The sequence below is a fragment of the Tenrec ecaudatus genome, chromosome 1 (genome assembly GCF_050624435.1).
Source record: "Tenrec ecaudatus isolate mTenEca1 chromosome 1, mTenEca1.hap1, whole genome shotgun sequence".
Taxonomy (NCBI): domain Eukaryota; kingdom Metazoa; phylum Chordata; class Mammalia; order Afrosoricida; family Tenrecidae; genus Tenrec; species Tenrec ecaudatus.
This window is the reverse complement of record NC_134530.1, coordinates 20,500,140-20,521,527: the sequence shown is the minus strand read 5'-3', so window position 1 is coordinate 20,521,527 and position 21,388 is coordinate 20,500,140. Positions and strand designations below refer to the sequence as shown.

General features: G+C 39.0%; 1 protein-coding gene and 1 pseudogene across 1 annotated transcript; both read right to left on the bottom strand.

The window, feature by feature from the left end:
* Positions 1–944: 944 nt before the first annotated feature.
* LOC142452660 (olfactory receptor 7A5-like) lies at positions 945–1,864 on the bottom strand (annotated as a pseudogene).
* A 15,214-nt stretch (positions 1,865–17,078) lies between these two features.
* On the bottom strand, positions 17,079–18,056 carry LOC142432362 (olfactory receptor-like protein OLF4). Its single transcript, XM_075537516.1, has one exon. It carries the CDS (start codon positions 17,997–17,999, stop codon positions 17,079–17,081), a length of 921 nt encoding a protein of 306 aa, XP_075393631.1. The 5' UTR covers positions 18,000–18,056.
* Positions 18,057–21,388: the final 3,332 nt, after the last annotated feature.

Here is a 21,388-nt window from a genome sequence, read left to right as displayed (position 1 = left end):
GAGCTGTCATTTCCAGAATCATAAAGACAGAGATTCACCTGTGATTATTTGAGATGCTGATCAGGTTTCAGGGAGTCACTCAAGAGCAAAAGTGAGGCAGATGTTTTGGTGAAAATATATTTAGTGGTCAAGCAGAATCGGAGAACAATGGGTTCTTTTGAAACAATAAAGACAAATTTCCATTAGTATCATTGAATCCAAGAAGGGATATGTATATCATTGCTAAACAAATTGAGGTCTAGAGAGGTCTTGTAACTACTGGTCTTGAAGCCACAATTACAACAAAAATTCCTACTCTCTGCATGGCAGAAGGTTTGTCATGTCCAGGAAGTCAGTGACATCGGTCTTCCGGAATCTACCATCTTTTTGATGATAGAACAGGCAACCGCATGCTTAGCTGGTCTGGTGTTCAGTGTGGATCCGGAAGCTGCTTCCAATATTTGAACATGCCACCTTTTTGCTTTTCATAATTTATTCAGACTTCATGCTCAAATTATTGAACAGGACTTCAGTGTAAAGGAAAAAGGTTTCATGCCAGATGTAATCACAACAAAAAAATTTTGAAAATAGGAATCAGAGAATTTCTTTCCTAGTTTTTAATGGTTCAGGATGATAATGAGCACTAGACCTTTATGATAATTGTGTGTTATTCCTCTATGGCTAGTGTGAAAATCTATTTCCTAAAGAAAGCTGAAGGCACCCTGAAAGAACTGGCCTTTGAAGGGGCGATATGATTAAAGTAAATATATTTAAAAACATGCAGAAAGTAATTTCATATTATGTCTTCAATTTTTTATTATGTCTTAAATATTAAGGAGATTGATTTATATCCATTAACACATACAAACTGAGGAACGTATAATACAAATCTTTGTGATTTTGAATTTTTTTTCAAACGGAACTCTCTTAACTTAAAGATGAGTTTTTGTTATATAGGATGATTTTCAGCTGAAAAATTTTTGTAGATCTTGCTTTATGTCTTTATTTCTAAGACTATAGATAAAAGGATTCAGCATGGGTGTGGCTACAGTGTACATCACTGAGGCTACTGCAGTGGCCCTGGAGTTTTCAATAGCAGCAGAACTAAGATAAACCCCAAGACCTCTACCATAGAACAAGGAGACCACAGAGAAGTGAGACCCGCAAGTGGAAAAGGCTTTATATTTGCCCCCAGCTGATGCAATTTTCAAAACAGAGGACACCATCTTTATGTAAGAGAAAAGGATCCCACTGAGTGGAACAACACCCAGAAGTCCAATTGCTAAATACATGACTAAGTCATTTAGGAATGTGTCAGAACAAGCCAGTTGGACTACCTGATTAAATTCACAGAAGAAAGGAGAGATTTCCAATTCTGTACAAAAAGACAGCCTCAAAACTATTAAACCATATAATAGAGAGTCCAGGAGTGACAATACCCAAGAGGCCAGAAGCAGGAGGCCACAGAATCTTGGGTTCATGATGATCATGTAGTGCAGTGGGTTACAGATGGCCACAAACTGGTCATAGGCCATCACTGTCAATAGGAAGTTGTCTAATGCCCCCAAAAGCACGAAAAAGTACATCTGAGTGATGCAGTCTTCATAGATAATGACTTTGTTCTGCATCTGGATGTTCATCAGCATCTTTGGAACAGTGGTGGAGGTGAAACAGATGTCAGCAAAGGAAAGGTTGGAGAGGAAGAAGTACATGGGTGTGTGGAGGTGGGAGTCTGTGGCGATGGCCAGGTTGATGAGCAGGTTCCCATGACGGTGACCAGGTACATGGAGAGGAACAGTCCAAAGAGGAGGGGCTGCAGCTCTGCCTCCTCAGAAAGCCCCAGAAGGATGAATTCTGGAACATGAGTGTGGTTTCCTGGTTCCATGTAGTTGATGAAACTACTGAGACAGAGAAAAGAGCATTGCAAACTCTGCCATGAGCTTTTAACATTTTAAAGGATATACTGTCATTTATAATTTAAACAATTAATTCATTAATCTCTATTCACATCTGTGTATCTTGTCTTGAATCTCATGTGCTCAGTAATCTCTTTGATGCTGAAACTGTACTTGCCATTTCTTCTAATACCACCTTTTCCTTAAAGCATTATATTTCTCTACAAATTCATTAACATTCTGATTGCCGGCTCAACAAATGTGTTTGACCAAATATTTTATGCCAAGTGTTTGTTATAGTTGTGTGAACACAAGTGAAGCAAAATGAAAAGCCTTACCCTTATTTGATGTGAACAGCATAAGATCCAACTATTGGGCTCTCCCCTTCCAGAGTTAGGAAGAGTGATGGGATTTGAAAGACACAAGGAAACAATTGATCCACTGGACTCCTGGAGCATGCAAATAGCAGTCATTCCTGGAACTGAACTCTCCTCCTTGTACCAATATTCAACTATGTAAGTTCAAGAGGGCAGCACTTGCCCAGGAACGAAATTCAGAGAGGAAGGAAGGAGGGAGGAATAAAAACAGGAAACACAAAGAGCCAGCAGGATGAGCTATGACACATCAGGGAATTTCAATGGACGAATTAAATCAGAATCTGTGTGATTTCTTGAATGCTGGTCAGGTCTGTAAGCCACGTAATTTATGGTGAGACATAAGCCAGTTGTAGAGTAAAAATAAATGCTTCTTAGTATAATCACTTGTGATAAAGAGGCTCACAGCAGAAACCTGAATGCAGTCAGATTGCTAGTCATGAGAAGAACACGGTGTACAGAGGTAGCACCTGTGCGACCCTCCTGACAGAGGAGTATTCCTCACTCCTCTGACGACAAGGTGAATGGTGCAACTGATGTGCATATAAGGAATCTGAACTGAAGTTGTAGTTAAAGTGATGGGGATAAAGGATCAGATGGTTATGAAGTTGTAACAGACTCCATCATAAAGAACTGAAACATCTTTTACAATTGTCATATGTATTATTATACCACACCACATTATATCATATCTTTTTGCACTGTACTGAGCAATCACTTGATTACTGGTAAGAGCTTGTCATTTACAATCAACATGGAGGAATCTAAAGGCAAGCCTGGTGATCTGCTTCCCAAAGGTCACAGCCTTGAAAATCCCAAAGCACAGTTCGACTCTGCACATGTGGGTTCATCCAGAGTTGGAGTGGACTTGGTGACAGCTGACAACATCAATATTGTTATGTGATACAGTATGGTGTTATTTGTATATACTAATATAATGTACATGAATGGTATAATTCAGCCTTTCACAAAAGTTACTCTTCCCTCAGTTTCTAGGTGGTATAGTATTTCCCTTTTAGGAATGTAGATGGCAGGTTAAAGTATCTGCTCAACGTGTATCTCATTTACTGATAACTGCTCCTGCTCTCTCCACGTTCATCCATGATGGTGTGTTATGGAGGCTGAGCCAATTCAACCACAAAAAGACATGAAAACAAAGTCAGTTTCACCCTCCTATAAGAACTGAGTTGACAATCAATAATCAAAAAATCAGGTCTTTGGGTATTTCAAAGACCAGTAATCCTTTGGGCAGATATTTTATTACGACCATCCTCTGCCTTGTGATAGAAAGCCAGAGTACTGAGAAGAAGGAAGGAATGAAATAGACAAAAGGGGAGGAAAGGAGACCAGTATAAGAATCAGAGAAAGGAAGGTTATATTACCTAAACTTCACTATACTCAGAAAAGTAATCAGACTGGTATTACCCAACTAGATAACTATTTTAATATATATGATTTAAATGAATTCTTATGCTAACATTAGAAATATAAGACTAAAATATTAATACTTAATTGAAATATTCATATATAGAAAAATTGAAGAGAATTTTTAAAAGTACTTTTTTTCATTCCTTTTCCAAAATTCAGTGCATTTAGGAGTCGTTTTGAGATTAAATACAGTGATTGTTTAATATACTAGTTAAATGTTAGTGGATTCTTTAAACCTAAAAAATAGTAATGTTTAAATAGTCTATAATCGTTTATATAAGCAATAGCAGAAGGAATATTTCCTAACTCATTCTTTGAAGCCAGCTGTATCCTACTATCAAATCCAGGAGTCCTGGTGGGAGAGTGGATTACTCATTAAGCTGCAACAGCAAGATCAACAGTCTGAAATCACCAGCCACTGCATGGGAGAAAGATGAGGCTTTCTGCTCCATGGAGAGTCAAAGTCTGGGAAACTCATGGGGACAAGTATACTCTGTCCTCCAAGGTCGCTATGAGTCAGAATAGTTTCAATGGCAGTGAGTAATATCAAAACCAGGTACAAATATATAACAAAGAAAGACTATCGTTCAGTATGACCCATGGTAAAAAATGCAAAAATCTTCAACAAAATACTAACTAATTGAATTCAACAAAACTAAAAGTCCCCAGGAAGGGCAACAAAATCATGATCCATGTCAGTAGGATTGCAGAGCCGGGATAAGCACGCACTTACCGTCTGTTCCCTTACGGAGAATGTCAGATACTGGAAAGAAGGGAAATGTCTACTCATTTCTTTGGGTCCAGACCATAATTTAATGCTACCTAAGAGTTCTGTGAGTTACAGTGTGAACAAATAGTTGAATGAGGTTAACAGACACGCTAATGCAGTGAAGCAAGGAAGGCTGCTGAGAGAAGGAGGTTGCAGGGATGAGAGCCAGGACCGGGGAAGACAGAGCAGAGAAAGAAGGCATTGTCCTGTAGCCAGAATCAGTCTCTAGAACCAGAGGCTCTAACTCATCAGGACTTTATCCATTAAACTTGCTTTTATTTGTTATACCTGCTGATACGCCTACAGACACAACCAATAAGAGAGGGCCCTCACGAATCACCAATCTCCAGGTACCTGCGATGATGTTGTACCTCATTCACAGAAGACTTCACCAGTGAAGTTTCTCCATGAGTTAATGCTAAAGTTATAGGTGTATCCCTAGGAAGAGCATGGAGATGGACCCACTCATGAGGCTTCTAGAAGGCACATCTGTGTTTTCTCATCCCCTTAGATGAATCGAGTAGATCTGGGTCAGTGTAGAGGAAGTATTTACAGTCCTTTGGCTCTAGTGCAGGAAATCCTTTGTGCCTCATTAATGAAGTATTCTTTTGTCTCACATTCACTGAGAATTTTATTTCTCTTGAGCTAAGAGAAGAAAAATCAAACGTGTGACAGTTTGCCCTTTGGGAGACCACGTGGAGCTCCGTGCACAGCTTTACCCCACTGGACAACTTCTTCCCAGAAGGCGGTCATCTCTATTGTGCTGTGTCTCCAGCATGCAGAGGAATGTCTAATGATCACTCTGAGATGCATTTCCTTCTCCAAAACCTAATGAACACAGTGGGACATAATTTACCCAGATGCCAGGGTTTTATGAAACACTTCTGCTCACACACCTATCTCCACCACACCACTACTGTATTTTTTCTGTCTTTTATTTCAATTAATTGACAATAGACCCTGAGCAAAAGTAATGCCATCCCTGCAGATAGTCTGTTGGAAGATAAGATGATAGGATATTCTCAGTGAGTGTCTACACATCTATGGGTACTAATAAATAGAAAGCCTAAATATAATAATGTCCACAAGATAGTTCATATATAGTATTGAAATTTTGTTTCATAATATGATATGACACAATGATAAATATATAACATAATAACATGTCACATACCATATAAAGATAGTCATAGGTTTCTTTTATTATTTTCGAGAATGATTTGCTTATTCAAATCAATGGCACCTGCGACATACTAAGTGCTATCTGAAAGGGAATCTGTCCAACTGTAAGCTTTCTGTTCTGTGAATGGAAAGAGGTATTGCAGCAGGATCCACTCTAGTTGAAGACTTGAGGAGAGAAGAGGGAAATCTTTCTGAGGTGGAGTCACATAAGGCAATAGATGGAGGACGAGAAGTGGAAGCAGTGTCCCAGGGAAGAGGCTCCTCTGGCCTGATTGGTATCTGCTTCAGGGGCCTTTGTGTACATTTTACAGCTGAAGTCCACGACTCAATGTTCTGGCTTGGCCTATCGGCATCAGTTAAAACCATACCTACCTGATGAGTCCATGGGGTGATAAACAATGTGCATGGGCCCCACCACAGAACCTGAATGAAAAGTCCAATAGTAAAGGATACTCGGGATTTCTACATGAATACTCAGTGCATTACATTCTGTGTTGCTTCCTATTCTGAAATTCCTTTTTTTTGGTCTTGCATGATTTTGTACATTAGTAATTACTAGTGTGCTTCAAAAATATGTGGAATACTTGAATTAATACTTAATGGAACTTTGCCACAACTTTTCCAACCCTCACATATAGCCCTCACGTATTGCTGATGTTGGGCAAGGGTGCAAGTATTGTGAAGAACAGATTGTTGCTTCCTCCAAATGCTAACCCTAAGTTCAGCAAATGACCAGCAATTCGACTGCAAGGTACAAAAAGAATTAAAAATAGGTATTTAAGCAAATAGTGGTATATGAATTCGGACAGAAGCAGTATTCACAAGTACTTACTGGTAGAAACAATCCAAATGTCAACAGATGAGCACAATGTGGCATTTATATACACTAGATGATTGTTAGTCACTGAGAAGCCATGAAGCAGGATTACATGATTCAGAATGGGTGATTCTTGCAAACTTACTCCTAGTGGGAAGAAAGCGCATCCAGCTCACTGCCGTGCAGTCAGTTCTGACTCAGAGTGACCTGTGAGGTAGAGCAGAACTCGACAGAGGTTCCCCAGGCTGGGATCTCTATAGAAAAAACTGCCAGATCTTTCTCCCATAGAGCAACTGGTGACTTGAGACCTCAAACTGCTGAAATTTAGGTTAGCAATTGAGTTAATTTGGTTTTGTGCCAACGTGGTTGCTCCAGGATTCTTAGTATTATAGGAATTGATGGTTCCCCCTGATGTGACCTAATGTACAACTAACTCCATGATGAAATTTATTGTGAATGGTAAAGCAGATGTAAGAGCATTAGGGAGGAAACAGCCTAATCACCCAGGGCATAGCTGTGCTGCAATCGAAAGAAAGTTTCCTCAGGGATGGTGCCTAGTCTTATGTAAGCAGACTTTGTAGGCAGACTTGCCACTTCCTCCTTGCTGGATCCCGATCTGACATCTGTCTCTGAGCCAACAACTTGCTATATTGCCTCAGAATCTGGAAGCTATCAATGACCTGCTATATGACTGCCAATATTGAGGTTTTTTAACTCTGCGGCCTGAAGCCTGACCTGTTGAACTTGACATTTTCTGCCTCTACCTGCAAGAGCCTGTGGTCTGTCTGCTTCCTGGGTGGTCTTCTTGCTTCCTGGCTTGCCAACCAGGGCAGTTACTGTGTCATGTGAAGACCCCAGTTAAACATCTGATCCATAGAAGTGAGCCAGATTGTACTTACTTCTCCATCTATCTATATGGATATAGAGATACAGAAATATAGATAGGAAAAATAATATGTATCAAGGGGATTTCTCACACTTGTAAATATGTGTTATAGACACATAGATAGATGGATAAATAGGCAGTTATAGATATCAGGATATGATGGGTCTTGTTCCCACTCAGAATGCATTCAAGCACACACATGAGTGTTAAACCTCAGTGTCAGCAGCGTTCTATTGGCCTATGTGGGGTGGGGGAGGGGACACCAAAGGCCATATATCATGTACTTCCATTTATATGAAATATCTGAATCGCAAATAATTATGAGCTGTTCTAAATTGCATGTTTATCCATTTCATACTGGGAGCATTGACATAATCCTTCAATTTATTCGCCACTAGCTCTCCTGGTTGCTGTATTTTGGAACATTAGTTGTATTGTTTGATTTCCTTGAAGAAGGATAAATGTAATCCTGTCACAGATAGCACAGCACTTCAAGATAGATCATGATCTATCCTTTCAGAGTGGCAACCGAGCACAATGATCAATATTACCACCCCCCGCAGGGGGACTAACACCAGAAATGTTAGTGAAGGGAGACAGCAGACAGTGTGAGTTATGAAATTAATAATAATTTATAATTATCAAGGGGTGAGGAGGGTATGAGGGGGGGAGAGGGAGGCAAAAAGAGGAGCTTATACCAAGGGCTCAAGTAGAAACAAAATGTTTGCAAAAGGATAATGGTGACATATGTACAAATGAGTTTCATACACTTGGTACATGAATTGTTATAAGCGCTGTAAGAGCCACAATAAAATAATGTCGATTAAAAAGGAAGAGAGATCCATTCTGACAATGAATTCACACCTTTCCTCGTGATGGTGTCATTCCTGACATAGTGAACTGTACGATTTTCTGATTTTAAATGGCCCATTTCAGCTCCTTCACATCGACGATCTCAATCATTTCATGTTCTGTTACTTATTTTATGACTTCCTATTTCCCTAGATTCCTACTTCATAGATTCCAAGTTCTGAATATTAGCTGATTTTTTGCGGACATTTTCTTTGTTATGTTGAGTCATGTCCCATCAGCAAATGAGGATCTGGAAGGCTCCTCTCTGCAGCGTGGACACCGACCCTGGCAATGGAGACGACTCTACTTGGAGAAGACAGCTCTTCCTCTGTCACGTTCTGAGTGCCCTCTGACCTGAGGGGCTCATCTTCTGACACTCTGTCTGACAAAGCTCTCCTTCTGTTCAGTAGGCCTTCAGTGTCTGCCCGTGTCCTGATGCTGTGCGTAAGGGGTTTAGTGGTCAGTTCCTCTGAAGTGGACAGCTGCTTCCTTCCCTGTGTTCTATTCTCAGTTTGGAAGCACCCCTATAAGAAACCTGTTCAGTTGGCATTTGGAATTTCAGTGATGTGTCTTCAGCAACACACAAAGCCACCACAACATAGTACACAAGTGGGAGTGGTCCATTTGAAACACATGATTAGCCTTTAAATGGTAACATTGTAAATCACCCCCCTAGGGTATGAGATAACTATAATGATAAATTAATATTTAGTGAACGTATTAAACTTTCAAATACTATTTAGAAAAAGCAAATATACATGTACAGGATAGTTTTTGGACCAAAATGCATAGTTTCATGGCTTTTTGACCTGTACCGATCCAATATTCAGGTGATTGACAATACTTTTACAAAATTTAGGGTTGGACAAAAGTCAATTAATAGTGCTCATTCACCAAAGAAGAACCATGCCTACTAGATGATTCAGAGATGTCATTAGAGAGTTTGAAATACTATATGGCCTTGCTGACCTGCCATTCATCTGCTTCTTTGCATAGTAGTGCCTTAATCCAAGAGAGTCATTCAGTTTCTTAAATGCACTGCAGGTGAGTATAAGACACAGTCCAGTTTACTGAGTGGGAGTTTCTAATCAGAACCTTTTGTGACCTGTGAAGGATGTTGTACTTGTCAACCTTAAAACAACAGAGTCTATACTCCTGGGTTACTAAAATCTGGATACAAACTGGTTGAATAATGGCCAATTAGAAAAATAATACTTGGCATATCCTTACCTTGGGTGGTGATGGTGGGGGAGGATTTCTGTGAGTAATGTTAATCACTTTTCCCAATGGCAGGTTGCCCCTCTAGGTCACTCACCGACAGATGTGTGATTCCCTTCACCAATACAGACCTACCTGCCCTTCTCTACTTGAATTCCCACTGAGGTTCACTGAGCAGCCTGGTAGGGGTGTCTGTTGATTTGGGGTGATCACAGAACAGTGTAATATGACAGGAGATGACTCATCTTCTTCTCTCTTCAACATAAGTAACTGACCGCATCTAAGGAAGACCTCTGTCAAAGTGGTCACAAAGATGGACAAATAATTGCATGATACATAGACTGTGAGCATTAGGCAGACACAGAATGGATTAGAAGATTACCTGACCTGAGAACAGAAGTCCCCCTTCATCTTATAGTGCTGGCCCATACAATAGTTCTTTTTTAGTGATTGACTAACCACTCAGCTTCATGGTTTTCCAGTTCCTCCATCATCAGGACTTTCATGGATTCGTCACTGTTTTTATGGATACACAGTATTCCGTTGTGTTTACGTACCAGTTTCTTTATCAATTCTCCCACTGATGAACGTTTGCTCAATTTCCAGTTTATTATGAACTCGCTGTGATAAACATAGGAAAGCATATATCTATTTGTGTTGTTACTTCTTTCAGGTATTGCCATATCAATTTTGGCAACTTTTGTACACATTTAAAAGCCCACCACCCAATCAAAAATAAACTAATTTGGAGCATGTCATTTCAATTTTCTGCTCTGAGATAGTGTAAACAGTTTTACAAGGGAGCAGAAATAAGTCCTTTTGTTTGTCATATGGAGTGATCCATGACAGATCTCCATGAGAGTTTTGCCTCTTGAAATAAGAATTTTTAAAAAATTTTCAGTTTTTATGTGGCCTTCCAGAAAGAACAAAATGCGAGGTTATGGCCAATGAGTCCAAATTAAAGAATAATATAATTGTTCAGAGATACACAATCATTTTTATATACAACATTTTTCAAATGTACATTTTATGTCTTCCTGGAATTGTTCAACTGCTACATTCAGAGATGTGTCATAATTTAAAAATCATTTTATTGGGAGATAATACAGCTCTTATTGCAATTCATGCTTCCATGTGTCAAGCACATTTGTACATATATTGCCTTCATCGTTTTAAAAAAATTCTTTCTACTTGAGCCCTTGCTATTAGCTCATTTCCCCCTTCCTCACCTTACCCTCCCTCATGAATCCTTGATAATTTATAAATTATTATTTTTTCATATCTTACACCTGCACCCCCTTTTTCATTGTTTGTCCCCCTGGACGGAAGTTATATGCTGATCATTGGGATCGGCTCCCCCTTTCTTCTCCCACTTTCCCCTAAGCCTTCTGGTATTGCTACTCCAATTATTGGCCCTGAGGGGTTTACTGTCCTAGATTCTCCGTGCTGTGAGCTCTTATCTCTACCAGTGTGCATGCTCTGGTTTAGCCAGATTTGTAAGGTAGAATTGGGGTCATGATTGTGGGGGAAAGAAGCATTAAAGAAATAGAGGAAGGTGGTATGTTTCATCCGTGCTATAAAGCACCCTGACTGGCTCATGTCATTCTTATGACCCTTCTGTAAAGGGATGTCCAATTGTCTATAGATGGGATTTGGGTCTCCACTCCACCCTCCCCCTCATTCACATAGATATCATTTTTTGTTCTGGGTCTTTGATGCCTGATACTTGATCCCATTGACACCTCATTATCACATAGGCTGTGTGCTTCATCCTTGAGGACTTTGTTGCTTCTCAGCTAATTGCCTGCTTGTTTATCTTTAAACTTTTAAGACCACAGATGCTGTAGCTTTTGCTAGCCAGACACCATCAGCTTTCTTCACCACATTTACCTATGCACCCATTTTGTCATCAGTGATTGTGTCAGGAAATTGAGTGTGGTAGTTACATAATTTGTTTTCAATTTGAGACTTAAGAGTGAAGGGGTGGAGTTTAGCCTGTCATTCAGATCACAGCATTATGACCTCATTTGGAAGTGCTAAGGAGATAAATAGCTTGCTGGAGGTGGGACCCATGCTCACTCCAGTGAGACATTACTGACGATGATCCAAATGGAGATATGCTCATGGCAGTCAGAGCCTTGAAATTCGGACCTAAAAACATTTCAAGTTTATCATGAAGCTCAAAAACACATTTTCAAACTTTTCCTCTTGACAACCATCTCACTTCAGTGTGAAATAGCAAAGCATTATTCGGTACATCCAACTCATGCACCGTTGCGAAAACAGTTGACTGTTTAAGGTGTTTGCCTTTACACAATTGACAGAGCTTTTCACGCTTTTCATTACTTCTCGTAACTCTGGTAGCAGCATCTTCATTGCTAACATTTGCGATGAACCATACAGTGAGTTCAGTGACTTTTGGTGACTCACTCAGTACCAAACGTTGAAATCCAGATCAACTTCCTAGTATTGCTGGAGCACTAGTGTGCAAACACCACAAACCTTTCCCAAGAGATCTTATGCTCTTTCAGAAATGAACCAACTGTGTCAAATACAGCACGTGCAGTTGTTGTCATTACAAAAGCTGTGAAAAAAGAAACTCATCTATAGCGGCACCACCATTAATATGCCTCATGTAAACCGGTAACTGGGAACAGTGTGCAATGTCATCAAGCTGGATGCTAGTTATTGGAACTAGAGCAGATTTAATTTCCTGGATTACCTGATCAAAAATATCAGCAGACATGTCATCTATTCTTCTGCAGACAGTGCACTCAATTTTGTAACAAATTTGTCTCCAATCATATCTTGAACAATGTCTTTGGCCGCTGGCAACAGTTAATCTTCAGCAAAGGTGTCAGGGTTCACAGCTCTGGCGATTCTGAGTGCCACCAAATATGAAGTTTCCACGGCTGCTACGTCTGTTTGTGGTACTTGCCACCAGTGTCAAGTCTGGCTTTCTTGAGTCCATCAGTGTTGCTTCTAAATAGTTGGTCTTCTTGCCCGCAAAGCTCGGATGCTTGCTATCAAAATGGCATTTTAGTTTCTTCAGCTTCATGGAATCGGCTGATAAAACTTCACACAAATTGCACATTGTGCTTTCTCAATTCCTGTTGTAATTATTGAGGTAACTCCATTACTGTCACAAATCCTCACTTTATTTTCTTGTCTTAGTATTCTTCTCTACATGATCCATTGTCATGGGATGGTTTGCTAATGAAAATAATATGTAACAATAGCTTTAGTAATACAAAAGAAAATGCATGGCTTAGTTCAGTCAATACAGTTCATTAAAGTTTCCTATGATTTACCATTCTTGTGTAGTTTTTTTTACCATACCTGTTACTATCACAAGGGGGCAGTATTCCCACCAAGCACAGCTGAATATAAAAAAGACCAATCAGCATCCAGATTAAGTTCCATTCATATATGTATATACACATACATATCAGTAGTTCATGATTTGACGGTACATGATATACCTTTTACCCAGTAATTATTATTCACGATGTGTTGTTTTACCTCTAATCCTGCTGCTTTCAACACAGCACCTGCTTTCTACACGGTAGCTGCTCTTAACACAGTAGCAGCTCTCTACACCTGTGTGACTGGTCCACATAAGTACATTGTGGCGCCAACCCTGTCATATACACCAGTATTTGTACAAGATGTATGTGATGGAGTTGGTGTAATAACGTCATCGTATGGGCGACTCATATGTGGGAGTATCTCCATGAGGAGGGACCCGCCTTTAGAAGGATAGAGGAGCAGTGCTTCCATTGGTCATAGGCGACCCCTGTGAAATGGTCTTTGACACTCAAAGGGTTCACAACCAACAGGTTGGGATGCACTAATAGAGAATTTCTGAGGTAAGCACAAGGAGTGATTTTCACAATGTTTTGAATGCTTAATTTTATTTTATATATTTTACTACAGTATTATTTGTCTTTAAAAGGGGAGTATCTAAGAATATGTGGCAGAGTGGGACTGTGCTCCTCAAGGTGAGGTGTTTGAAACCACCAGCTGCTCCACAAGAGAAACCTGGAACTTTCTACTCCTGAAGAGAATTCCAGGTTCGAGAACCTACAGTGGTAATTTAACCCTGACTTATAGAGCTGCTGAGTTGGTATTGACTCCATGGCAGTCGGTTTTTGTTTTGTTTTGTGAGATGTTTTTGGTGTTATCAAGTACTCACTTCATACTCCACAAAGCATCCATTCTAAAGAAATCATGAACTAACTGTACATATTTGAATAGAAACATGAAAATGACACAGTTTGCGTAGCCAAGATCAAAAGCCAATTTGTAGACAAATAGAAAACAAATTACAGTAGAGTCACAAGGAAGAGACAATCCAGTCAGTGTGCAGTATAGCACGGATGAAACACACAACTTTCCTATAGTTCTTTAATGATTCCCCACCGCCACTATCATGACCCCAATTCAACCTACAATTCCAGCTAAACAAAAGCATGTACACTAGTCCAGATAAGTGCTCAGCACACCATGAATCTGGGACAGAAAAACCACCTCAGGACCAATAACGAGTGTAGCGATACCAGGAGGGTAACGTAAGGTGGGGGAAAATAAGCGGAAGAGATCACATGATCTGCATGTAACCCACATGCGGGGGAACAGACAACAGAAAAGTAGCTGAAGGGAGATAGCAGTTGGTGTAAGACATTAAAAAAATAGTTTATAAATAATCAAGATTTCAGGAGGAAGGGAGGGCCGGGGAGGAGGGACATGGGCTGACACCAAGGGCTCAAGTAGAAATGTGTGTTTTGAAAATGATGATGGCAACATGTGTACAAATGTGCTAGGCACAATTGATGCACGTATGGATTGTGATAAAAGCTTTAAGAGCCACCAATAAAATGATTTTTTAAAACCTGTGATGAGAGTGGTTGCATGGATTGTGTTAACAGCTGTATGAGCCCCAGGAAAATGATTTAAAAAATAACATGATGTGTCAATGTAAAACTTGACCAAAAAAACAACCAATTTATAAATTATCAAGGGTTCATAAGATAGAGTGGGCGGGAAAGGAAGGGAAAAAATGAGGAGATGATACCAAGGGCTCAAGTAGAAGGCATATATTTTGAGAATGATGAGGGCAACAATTGTACAAATATGCTTGACACGATGGATAAATATGGATTGTGATAAAAGTTGTACGAGCCCTCAGTAAGATGATTGAAAAAAAAAAAAGGCCCTGAAAAAATCTTAAGGAAGTTTGCATATAATCAACTTGTTCACTCATTATATAAGAAAATGTGGCATTCTCCTAGTTAAAGTGCTAAACTGCTACCCAAAAATGGAGATTCAAATCCACTATCTGCTCCTTTGTTGAAAACTGTGGTAGTCTGGCTCTCTGTAAAGATTTCAGGGTCAGACATCCTATGAGGCAGTTAGTCATCACTGTCTGTGTGTTGTGAGGTGGACCCCATGACAGTGGGTTTGAATCGAGTCTACATTTTTCATTGAAGGAATAGGGGGTTGGTACTCAGAATTCCTGTATGACCAACCCACTTCCCCTGCTATCAAGTGAGTCTGACTCATTGCACTGAACTGTGCGATACAGTTTACAAAGCTGCATTTTTAATAGAAATCATTTTATTGAGGGCCCGTACAACTCTTATCACAATCCATACAAACATACATTGTTTCAAGTACATCTGTACATTTGTTGCCATCATCATTCTCAAAATATATGCTTTCTACTTGAACCCTTGGTAGCAGCTCCTCACTTTTCCCCTAGCTCCCCTCAACCTCCGTTCCTAGGCGGCAAAGGGCATTGACAGAGGTTTAAATAGAGACATTTGCATATGTAAATATATATCTATATGACTATCTATATGACTATTATGGGTTTAGGATTAAGGTAGCCAATGGTGATTGCACCTGTACTCAGGTACTCCCTCAATATAAGAACACTTTATTCTATTAACCTGGCATTCCATGATACTTACCTTCCAAACATGATTGCTGAAGACAAAGCAGGTACATAAGCAAATATGGTGAAGAAAGCTGATGGAGGCCATCTATGAAATGATATAGCATCTGGAGTTTTAAAGACATGAAGATAAATGAGCGCCCATCCGGCTGAGAAGAAACAAAGCCCACCTGGAAGAAGCACACCAGCCTGTGTGATCACAAGGTGTCAATAGGATCAAGTTTCAGGCACCAAAAAACGAAAAATTATATCATTGTGAATGAGGGGGAATGGTGAGGGGAGACCCAAAGCCCATCTGTAGGCAAGTGACTATCCCCTTACAGATGGCTCATGGGAAGGAGATGAGCCAGTTAGGGTGCAGTATAACACCAATTAAACATATATCATCACTCTAGCTCCCTAATGCTTCCTCCCCCCACTATCATAATCCCAATTCTATCTTACACTGGTACACATAAGACCTGGAAGCACAGGGAATCCAGGACAGATAAACCCTTCAGGACCTACAAAGAGAGTAGCCATACCAGGAGGGTAAAGGGAATGTGGGGGAGAAAGGGAGAACTGATCACAATGGTTTACATATAACCTCCTCCCTTGAGGACAGACAACAGAAAAGTGGATGAATGGAGACATCAGACAGTGTAAACATGCAAAAAAAATTACGCTGTAATCTAAACGGGAGCATAGTGTCTCATATTTCTCCCTCTGAGCAGTGAATAGGCTCGAAACTCTAACCTTTCAAGTAGCCCAAAACTTAACTCAACTGAGCTGCTTCCTGTGTGCAGAGAAAATAAAGGGATCATGAAACTAACAGTTTCACATGTAATTATTTGAGATCTTGATGAGATCGCAGGGAGAGACTCAAGGGCATACGTGAGGCCAATGCCTTGATGAAGATAATTTTGTGATCAAGCACAATTGGAGAGCACTGGGTTAGTTTGAAACAAGAAAGTCCAATTTCCAATGATATCATTGAAGCCAAGAAGGAATACGCATACCTTTGTTAAACAAATGGAGGACTAGAGAGGTCTTGAAAACAATGGTATTGAACTAACTATTACAACAGAATTTCCTACTGTCTGGATGGCAGAAGATTAGTCAGGTAAGGGAGTCAATAACTTCAGTCTTTTTGATTCTGCCATCTTTCTGATGATAGAAGCGATATGAACATTCTAATCAGGTGTGGTTTTCAGTGTGGTTCTGGAAGCCACTTTCAATGTTTAAACATTCCACTAGTGCTTTGAATAATTTCATAAAAACAGGTTTACAAATTTCATGCTCAATATATTCAACAGGACTTCAGCATAAACAAAATACCCAGGTGGGTTGAAGGTGTAACACAGATGTAATTACAAGAAAAATGTTTTCCAAAATAAGAATCAAAGAAATTCTGTGCCTGTTTTTAATGGCTCAGGATAATAATGAGCACTGGTCCCTGGGATAATTGTATGCAATTCCTCAATGGCTAGTCATAAATAATCTATTTCTTATGTATAGCTGAAGCATCTTAAAAATTTCACATTGAAATGAAGATTTGGTTAAAGTAAATACATTTTTAAGAAAATACACTGGAAGTATTTTTGTATTATGTCTTCAATTGTTCATATTCTGTCTTAAATATTAAGGAGACTGAATTATGTAGATAAGCACATTTAGAATTGAGGAAATCACAGTACAGACTTTTATTATTTTGAATTTTGTTTCTGTTATATGGGATGTTCCTCAGCTGAAAAATTTTCTTAGGGCTTGCTTTATGTCTTTATTTCTCAGACTGTAGATAAAAGGATTCAGCATGGGTGTGGCTACAGTGTACATCACTGAGGCTATTGCAGTGGCCCTGGAGTTTTCAATAGCAGCAGAACTGAGATAAACCCCTAAAGCTGTACCATAGAACAAAGAAACCACGGAGACGTGAGACCCACAGGTGGAAAAGGCTTTAGATTTGCCCTCAGCTGATGACATTTTCAAAATGGAGGACACAATCTTCATGTAAGAGAAAAGGATCCCACTGAATGGAATAACACCCAGAGCTGCACTTACTAAATACATGACTAAGTCATTGAGGAATGTGTCAGAACAAGCAAGTTGGATGATCTGATTAAATTCACAGAAAAAATGAGGGATTTCCAATTCTGTACAAAAAGATAGGCGCAAAAGCAATAAACCATTTAATAGAGACTGCAAAAATGACAATACCCAGGAGGTCAGAAGCAGGAGGCCACAGAATCTTGGGTTCATGATGACCATATAGTGCATTGGGTGACAGATGGCCAAAAACCGATCATAGGCCATCACTGTCAACAGGAAGTTGTCTAATCCCCCAAAAAGCATGAAAAAATACATCTGGGTGATGCAATCTTCATATGTAATTACTTTGGTCCGCATCTGGATGTTTATCAGCATCTTTGGGACAGTGGTGGAGGTGAAACAGATGTCAGCAAAGGAGAGGTTGGAGAGGAAGAAGTACATGGGTGTGTGGAGGTGGGAGTCTGTGGCGATGGCCAGAATGATGAGCAGGTTCCCAGTGAAGGTGACCAGGTACATGGAGAGGAACAGTCCAAAGAGGAGGGGCTGCAGCTCTGCCTCTTCAGAAAGCCCCAGAAGGATGAATTCTGGAACCTGAGTTTGGTTTCCTGGTTCCATGTGGCTGATGAAACTACTGGGAGAGAGACAAGAGCATTGCAAACTCTGCCATAAGCTCTTAACAACAGTTTAAGGATGTACTGTCATTTCTATTTAAAACAATCAATTAATTAATCCCTATTCTTATCTGTATATCCCATATTCTTTAATCTCATGTGCTCAATATTCTCTTTGATGCTCAAACTGTCTAGTTGTCCTTTGTTCTATTACCATCTTTTCCCTAAAACTTTATTTTTCTCTAAAAATTACTTAAGATTTTGATTGTTCATTCAACAAATGTATTTCACTAAATATTTTATGCCAAGTCTTCTTGAAAGTTGTGGAAACCTCAGTGAAAAAAATAAAAATTCTTACTCTTATTTGATGTGAACAGCATAAGATGCAAGGATTGCGCTCTTCCTTTACAGAGGTTGGAAGAGTATTGGAAATGCAAAGACAATTGATGCAACAGACACATGGAGCAGGCAAATAGCAGTCATGTCTAGAACAGAACTCCCATCCAAGTACCAGTAATCAACTATGTAAGTTCAAGTGGACATCACTTGCCAGGAACAGAATTCAGAGTGTTATGGAGGAACAAGGAATGGAAACAGGAAACACAAGGTGTTAGAGGGATGATCTACAATACATCAGGGAATTGTAGTTGACGAGTTATTACAGAATGTGTATAATTTCTTGAATATTGGTTCAAGTTTGTACATCATTTAATTCACAGAAAGACATAAGCAACTTACAGAGTAAAAAGACGTGCTTCTTAGTATATTCCCTTGTGATACAGAGGCTCACAGCAGAAACCTGAATGTAGTCAGGATGCTAGTCACGAGAAGAACACGTTGTACAGAGACAGTGCCTGTGCTCCCCCGACACAGGACTATTCCTCACCCCTCTAACACCACGGTGTTGTGTACCTGAGGTGCAAAAAAGGAATCTGGACTGAAGTTGTAATAAAAAGTGATGTAAATATGAGGTCAGATTGTTGTGAGGTTGTAGAAGACTTCATGATAAAGAACTTAAATGTCATTTATAATTTTATATGTATTATTATAACATACCACATTATATCATATCCTAATGTATTTTACTGAGCTGCCACGTGGTACAAATGAGCAAGCACTTGACTACTAGTTAACGTTTGGCATTTACAATCAACACGGAGAAATCTAAAGGCAAGCCTGGTGATCTGCTTCCCAAAGGTCACAGCCTTGAAAATCCCAAAGCCCAGTTCTACTCTGCACATGTGGGTTCATTCAGAGTTGGGGTTGACTTGGTGACACGTGACAGCATCAATATTGTTATGCCATGCACTGTAGTGTTATTTGTATATACTAATATAATGTACATGAATAGTATATAATTCAGCGTTTCACAAAATTTGCTCTTCTCTCCATTTGTAGGCGGTATAATATTTCCCTTTTTGGACAGGAAAGGGAAGCTTAAGGTATCTGCTCAGCGTGTATCTCATGTACTGGTAACTGCTCCTGCTCTCTCCACATTGATCTATGATGGTGTATTATGGAGGCTGAGCCAATTCAAGAACAAAACAGCACTAAAAAAAAAGTCAGTTTTGCTCTCCTGTGAGAACTGAATTGAGAGTCAGTAATCCAAAGCCAGGTCTTTGGGTATTTAAAAAACCAGGAATCCCTTGGGCACAGATTTCATTTGCGGCCATTTTCTGCCATGTAAAAGAAAGCCAGTCTACTGAGAGGAAAGGAAGAATTAAGTAGACAACTGGGGAAGAAAGGAGATTATTACAAAGTATGTAAGAATCAGGAGCAGTAAGGTTATATTACCAAGTTCTAAACCCCACAATACCCAGAAAAGTAAAAATACTTGAATTACCAAAGTAGATACATATTTATATGTGTGATCTAAATGAATTCCTGCACTATATTATGGAGATATTAAAATATTAGTAATTAATTTAAATACTCATATATATAAATGGACGAAACTTTTTAAAAAGGAACATTTCATTGCTTTTCCAAAATTCAGTTCATTTAGGAGGCATTTTGATGTTAAATGCAATGATTATTTAATATATATGTGAAATGATTGTGTAAGCTTTACAAAAATAGTAATTCTATAAATTCTCTATAATCTCTTTCAGAAAGCAAGAGCTGAGGGAATGTTTCCAAATTCATTCTGTGACGTCAGCAGTACCCTAATATCAAATCCAGGAGTCCTGGAGGGATAGTGAATTATCAATAAGCTTCAACAAGATCAGCAGTCTGAAATCACCAGCCACTGCATGGGAGAAAGATGAGGCTTTCTGCTCCATGGACAGTAAAAGTCTTGGGACCTCATGGGGACAATTATACTCTGTCCTAAAGGGTCTCTATGAGTCAGAATAGATTCAAAGTCAGTGAGTAATATCAAAACCAGGTACAAATATCTAACAAAGGAAGACTACCATTAATATTATCCATGAAAATGAAATATTCTTCAACAAAATACTAAATAGTTGAATACAACTGTGTATGACATGTATAATACACTACAACTAAGTGGTATTTATTCCAGCAATGAGAGAGTGGTACAAAATTTGAAAATCAGTTTATGTAACATCCTATATCAACTAGTTAAAAAACTAAATGTAGATAAAGTAAACATCTACTAAAGGAAAAGAAGTCATAAAGTCAAATCACAATAAGCATTTGATAGCATTCAAAATTATTACTTACATTTTAATCCTCCCTGGAAAAGTTGAAAAAAAGTTTTAAAAGTTTGATAGAGTACATCTATGAAACTTACCACTAGGGTCATGTTTAAGGTGAAAATTTAGAATTTTCCCCCCTTGGATTCATAACAGGGCAAGGATAGCCCCTCCTAACCCTCTTATTTAAATGCAAGTCCTAAAAAACACAATAACACAAACTTAAAAAATACAAACCACATAACCTGGGAAGGTAGAAATAAAGCTGTCTTTGTTCACAGAAGACAACTCTGTCGATGTAGAAAACCAAAAGAAACAGCCACAAACAGAAAAATACTAAAAATGATAAGGAGAGGAAAATGATAGCTTGAAAAATAAAGATAAACCCTCAAGTACATTTCCATGTAACAATAATGACCAGCGATCTATCAAAATGAAATTGGGAGGCCATGGCAATAAAAGATCAAAACGCAAACAAAATCAATCTTCTAAAAACTACATGTTACCAGTGAGAGAAATGAAAGGACCAAAGACACCGATCCCCTCTGTTCATGAGTTGGAAGGGTCACTAATACTGTGAATTGTAAAATCTTCCCAACTAGATTTATATACTTAATACAATTTTAATCAGGGTCTAAACCAGTGTATAGCTATTGAAAAAAACTGATAGATGAACTTGATATTTAACCCTTGAGGTCTTCTTCCAAAAAACCAAGAAAACAACATTTAAAAAATT

Excerpts from the sequence above, each read along its gene's own strand:
- LOC142432362 (XM_075537516.1), bottom strand. The coding sequence starts at position 17,999 with ATGGAACCAGGAAACCAAACTCAGGTTCCAGAATTCATCCTTCTGGGG.